Source organism: Saccostrea cucullata, unplaced genomic scaffold (assembly GCF_032062105.1).
Source record: "Saccostrea cucullata isolate Sc308-1 unplaced genomic scaffold, CSIRO_AGI_Scuc_v1 ctg23644, whole genome shotgun sequence".
Lineage (NCBI taxonomy): Eukaryota > Metazoa > Mollusca > Bivalvia > Ostreida > Ostreidae > Saccostrea > Saccostrea cuccullata.
The window spans coordinates 722-7,191 of NW_026922350.1; the positions used below are offsets into that span (position 1 = coordinate 722).

A 6,470-nucleotide genomic window follows, 5' to 3' on the forward strand; every position below is an offset into this window, starting at 1 on the left:
CTGTGTTTACAATGCGTCCCCCGTTGTCGATTGTCTATTTGCCCATGCAATGTCTATCCCAAATGGTTTCTCATATATATTTTTTTCCAAAATTTTTTGAATCTACTTGGCTAATTTTTGGTTGGAGTGTGTCTTGATGATTTAAAGATAATTTTCCATTTTTTTCCGCTTCAATAATATTTTTGTACAGAATTGTGATCTCTTTATGTTTTTAGGAGTTCTGCATGTGTTTGCAAATCAGTGGAGGGATTGAGCTTTTTGCTACATTATGTCTATAAAAATTTTTTTATATAAAACAGAAATTTTATTTTGCGATGAAACTCCTTGATTACAATGCTTTGAAAATCCTTGCTACATATGTACATAAGTCAAAAACACTCATTCACCATTTTAAAATATGTTTGTTGTTTACTTGTTTTCACGAAAAAGAAAAAAAATTGCGACACTGTGATTTATATTGATTCTATAACAAGGGGAATCCTACTCCGAGGAAAAGAGGGGGTATTTGGCTCTGGTTTGAGAATTCCCTCGGGTGGAAATCGTAATCTTGAGTAGAATTTCCTAGGGAAAACTGGTATGTGGGAAATCCTACTCTACAACACTGGTATTTCGCAGTTTTCTATACTTGCAACCAGAATCTTCCATTCTGTCCAAAATATTATTATTCATCTCTTCAGTTCTTTAATGCTGCGAAGCAATAGACCGGAACAGAACTTCCTCGTTTGTTGGTTACTATTGTCTCACTTCCAATTCCTCATAACACATCTTACAGTTGTGATTTTGTTCATTAGTGACCAAGATGTGTTTTCTTCACATCATAACATTTTTGGCAGTTATAAATGCGTATGGATACCTTTGCTTCGGTAAGATGATAATATAAACAGATAATTTCTAATTAGTTAATGTTATCCGTATTTTTTCATAGAAGAATATCAAAAGAAAAGGATAATGCTGTTTAAGACAAGTATATGTACAATGGAATCATTGTCGTGGTGATAAATAGAGCTTGTATTATTAATTAACTTTTTACTTTGATTCTAAACAGAAAATAAGAAAAATATATTTGGTTTTTTAAAATGTTCTATTTACGGAATATATTAGTATATATTTTAGCGTTCCTTATTTCGTCGATAGTGATATATAAACCATGTTAAATCCATTTCACAAAAAGGATGATCCGAGAGAAAGATATTCTTAACATGTAGTAAAATATTGCGGCATTGTATTAATTTTATACCTTTTCTATATACATGTATTATTATCAAGATATATTGTTGAACTATTTTGATAAAATAATATTTGGAGATTAAACGAATAAGTGCATTATTGATACAAATGATTTTATTTTTAACTGTTGCATTTATCACTGAATTGCTTTTATTTTACCTAAATAAGTTTACAAAAAGTGCATTGACTATGGTATCAGTTCTTCAACACTGGCATTCAATTGAATACTTTTAACAATTTAAAAAGAACTCTTGACAAAAGTATATGCAAAATATTGGCACATACAGAATAAATCTTCAACAATAAATCTTTTATTAAAATTGCTATCCATGATAAACTCCTTACAATAAAATGACAAAATTTTACAATAATGACACAATAATGACAAAACTATGCTCGAGGTTTTTTTTCCAGCTTTACACAAGCATATCGCCGTGGACGCACTGCTAAATTAAATGTCCCGATTTCAGATTTTTTCTAAAGAAAATTTGACCGCAGAAGGTAGAGTTTTCTAAATAGAAATAAATCATGATTATTGAATTTTATCTCTATAGGTTTGAGGTTTTATGTAGCCTATTCTTTTTAGAATAAATGTTATGTATTTTTATACTTTTATCCCTTTGACTTAGGTTAAAATAAAAAATTAACACGTGTTTCTCCGCTTTGTTTGTAAAAAAAAAAATCTGAATTTAAACAACTTAAAGCCAAATATATGTAATTGTTGTACCCCTTCTTTATAAATATCTTTCTATATTTTTTTAATCTAAAGAAATATTCAAATAAATGTAAAGATTTTCATATGTCTAACAATATTTTTGATGACCAGTCTGTTAGTGCTACGTGAGAATCGATAGGCTGCAACGTCACTGCTAATAGTAAGTAATTAGTCGGCTTTCAATGTCAACAACACAGAAATGGTGGAAGCTTCAAGTGTAACCGCTGATGCTATTTGAAACATTACATTATGGAAATAAATAATGCTTCGTGTAAATAATATATATTTTATAATAATTTTAATGATTTTTTTTTCATTCTTTGTTGTCCTTGAGCAAAAATATCACTTATAAAGAAATCGGGTATACATATGAATAAATATGTTTAAAATTTTAGTGTTTCTATCTTAACTGAAGGCTATAATAAACCAGTTATAGACTGCAATTGGGGCAACATATAATTTGTTAGATTTAAATGTGAAAATGTTGTCAAGTCAATTACTGTATATTAAAAATAACATTTTGAGAGAGAGTAGGTTTCTGAGCACAATCCACGACTTAGAAATGTATTTCTTTTTAGCGGCTTTTGTCAGTCGGTTATATTTCTTGTGTTTTGTGTGTTTTTTTTTTTTTTTTGTGAGGGGAGGGGGGGGGGTCTTTGCTACTCAAGCTACTTGAGTTTAAACTACATTTACTTGTAGTCTCATGTTGTGTAAAGGAAATAACCGACCATGACATTCAAAGAATGTCTCTTGGCACACATGTAAAACACAATCGAGGTTGTTTTGTCAGAGTTGGTCAAAAGCCTTTGAAGTCGCCAAGAAATGGTAAAATATTGATGACTAAGCGATATTAAACGATCAACAATTATGTTCTCTCATAGGCTGTATTCTAGAAACTATCCTTGTCTCCGCTAAAATGTAGAAGACATATTCTTCAAATATGTTTCAATGATAAAAAAAAGAGATTTAAAAAAGAGAAAGAGGGAATTTTAGCCGAAATATTAGATATTTTTATCATTACTACATTAGCTACACATTTTATAAATAAATTTGATTTTATGCACAAGATGAATGTGAAAGTAATTAATGACGCATAATTAGATACGATGGACAATCCCTTGTTTATACATGGCATCATATCTTATGTGTGAGATGTGTTTCAGTATAATTTGATTTGTTTCCAAATTGTTCATGTTTGTCGTGTTCATGTGGAATAATTATGAATTCCCAAATTCTGATATTTTAAAGTTCTGTTATGTTGGGAATGAACATTAGGAAGATGCATATACTTTCAACATTACGAAAAATATAAAACAAATCGAACGCCTTTTTGTGTGCTGATCATGAAATGCACTGAGCTCCACGGGTATTTGTTGTCCTAAGCGCATTAATCTTGACGCCCAAATTATTACTTGGCTAGTGATACCTTTAGAAAACATGTGTATCTAGATGAAAATTAACTCGGCAACATGCGCCATCCCATTGTTTAAGTTTTATTAGGTGATTACACCTCCTATACGTTCGCGGATTCAACGATACCATAATATCGAGTATATACGCGATTTCACGGATAATATCCAGGTTCGAGTATTCTCTTTAGATCTGTTAAAAGAATGAAAGCGCCAGTTTAACGGCCCTTTCACCGACAAATGAAGCAGCATTTGAATTGTGTCGCCATCTCGCCATTTGACTGCTTCGCACATGATGTCACACACAAACAACGAAGAATTTATCACGTGAAAATACAATATGTATCATGTGTGATGTTAAAGCTATTTTTGTAATATCATGTTAGCATAAAATTCGTTTTTGACAGTTGCTTTCCTTATTAATAAATGAATCATCATTATCTTGTTCTGTATATTTTTCATTCGAAAGGTCCACATCTGTTTTGAGCACGTTTTACTTTCAAACAGATTCGAATTTTGTGTATTTGTGTGCCTTTGTCATGCACAGAAAAGTCAAATAATTCATGTGCTGCTTGATTTGTCGGTGATAGGACTGTTTAACTGGTGGTAGCATCCTTTTAATGACAACTAAGTGGTAGAAGAATCATCTCTTTACTGAATTTTTGCGTCTCGGGAGTTAGCTCCGCGAAAAAAACTGTTAAAAGTAGACAGAGTTGCGACACCTAATACGTCCACATTCACAAACAGCTCTTCTTCAACGGTTGATTGATTGATTGTATACTGTTTAACGTCTCTCTCCAGAATATTTCACTGATATGGAGACGTCACCATTGCCGGTGAAGGGCTGCAAATTTGGGCCTATGCTCGGCACTCGGGGTCATTGAGCAGGGAGGGATCTTTATCGTGCCACACCTGCTGTGACACGGGGCCTCTGTTTATACGGTCTCATCCGAAGGACCGCCCCATTTAGTCGCCTTTTACGACAAGCAAGGGGGTACTGAGGACCTATTCTAACCCGGATCCCCACGGGGTTCTTAAACGGTTGATAATTAACCACATATTTAACTGCTATTCCTGAATGTTTCTTCACCTTTCTTAAACGGTTGAAAGGTGAAGAAAACATTTCAGGATGTTAGTTAAATATGTGGTAAATTATCAGATGTCTTTAATAAAGTTGAGAACATACGATAAATAAAACTTGAAATGAGTAAAGCACTGGCGCAAATCGAAGATTATTACAGCACTTCATTGACGCCCGCCTAACGTACTGGTTAGAGCGTCTGCTCCAGAGTCGGTAAGTCAGGAGTTGATCCTCACGCCGCGGACTCGAATTCCACTTTACTTGGGACATGGACAACGGTACATCGGATGAGACTGTAGAAACCGAGGTCCCGTGTTGCTGGAGGTGCTGGTACGAGAAAGATCACTCCTTCCTCTATGGCCCCAAGTGCCCAAAGAAAAAGTTTGTTCCCCACCGGCTAGAGGGACTTTAAGTAATAATACAATTGCAATTATAATGTTTGGATTCGAGCTCTTTGCTTAATATTTTCGAATTTTTCCAAGCAGAAAGCTACAGTTCTGGAAAGGATCTACAGTACACATACGCTGTAATTTGTAGATTACGTGCTTTATGCCGACACTGAAAGAAATGACATGTTAATTTGTCCAGTGTGATAGAAAGAGTCGTGATAAGTAATCTTTGTGTTCACTACCTGATAGTGGGAGGTGGAGTTGTGGGTGTAAAGAAACTTAGATAACTAGTGAAATTATTGATTTATACTAATGTTAATCTAGTAAATCTACCTAATACCTAGTACAAGTACTTTAAAGGTAGTGATTGTATGGACAGTAAAAATACATCTTCTTAGTTACTTCTATTTTCAATGGATTATATATTTTGAGTTACCGGTATATGATTAGCAATCTGTCGCAAAAATTCTGTTTTCATTGAGCTCATGTTTATGCCTTTGTGATATGTTTGACAATAACAAAAATGTCACCTGATCAGACATTCTCGTCTTAATTGGAGTTATTTCTTTTATCTCAGTAATAAATGTGTGAACATCCTCTGTAGGACAATAGATTTTTTTCCTGTGCCATGGGTGCTAATTTGTAGTTTAGAATATTAATATCAATGCCCATGTTTTGTTTTCCAATGCACGTCGTTAAACCACCAACATATCCAAAATGTGAAATTACGTGTAAATTTATATTATATATCAGGTATTCCTGCTGAGAAAGGTTTGATAATTGGAACGTTCAGTCCCCCTTCGGTAATCACAGTCAGAGAAATACCTATAAGCCACAGGGATTATTTCAACAACGCTTTATTTCCACTATCTACTCGCTGGTCTCGGAACGGCATCACCTCTGATCCAAAGAAAAAGGTTGTATTTTTCTACATCGGAGACACCATTTACGAATACCAAAATTTTTCCATCTGGCAGCAGCTGAATATATCTCACTTTTCAAAACCATTCAAAGGAAGGTCTCCATCATTTGGTCAAATCGCTTTTGATTATGTTTCAAATAATTTATACTGGTGTGATGCACAGATGAAATGGATCGCCATGAAACCAGCATACAAGGACGACAATTTAATGCTTAAAATTGTCGTACACAACAATCTGGGGTTCCCGCAAGGATTAGCTCTTGATCCTGAGGAGGGGTAAATGTATTAAAGATTTACTAGTATTTACTCCGTAATGTAACTTTAACTTAAGGAGTATGGCGTAAAAGCATACATATAGAGATAATTCGATAAGACTTAAAATATATCAGGTTGTTATAACTTCACAAAAAATAGATGTATTGTCCAGTGAACTAGTAATGCTAATTGAGACTCATACGCTTGTAAAGTGAAAAAAAAATTCACTGACATATATACGGTTATTTTCTTTCTATGAAATACTATGTTTACATAATCTTTATTTATCTGAGATGTAAAGAGAATTAACAATACTCTTTTTGTAAAGATAATATTTATTGAATATTTGCGTATCTGGTCGCGGTGAATTTTTTTTTTTTTTTGGGGGGGGGGGGGGCCGCCGGGTCGTCCCCCAGCAGTGAAAAAAAGAAGTGGCGATCCCAAGTGGGCTGAATTGTGCACTGGGTAGTTA

General features: G+C 33.8%; 1 protein-coding gene across 1 annotated transcript; it reads left to right on the forward strand.

The window, feature by feature from the left end:
• Positions 1-780: 780 nt before the first annotated feature.
• LOC134261668 (uncharacterized) lies at positions 781-6,233 on the forward strand. Its single transcript, XM_062744088.1, has 2 exons — positions 781-863; positions 5,575-6,233. Exons 1-2 carry the CDS (start codon positions 800-802, stop codon positions 6,021-6,023), a joined length of 513 nt encoding a protein of 170 aa, XP_062600072.1. The 5' UTR covers positions 781-799; the 3' UTR covers positions 6,024-6,233.
• The last annotated feature ends 237 nt before the right edge of the window (positions 6,234-6,470 follow it).

Coding starts and splice junctions, on each gene's coding strand:
- LOC134261668 (XM_062744088.1), top strand. CDS start 800: ATGTGTTTTCTTCACATCATAACATTTTTGGCAGTTATAAATGCGTAT. Junction 864..5,574: donor GTATGGATACCTTTGCTTCG/GTAAGATGATAA, acceptor ATTATATATCAG/GTATTCCTGCTGAGAAAGGT.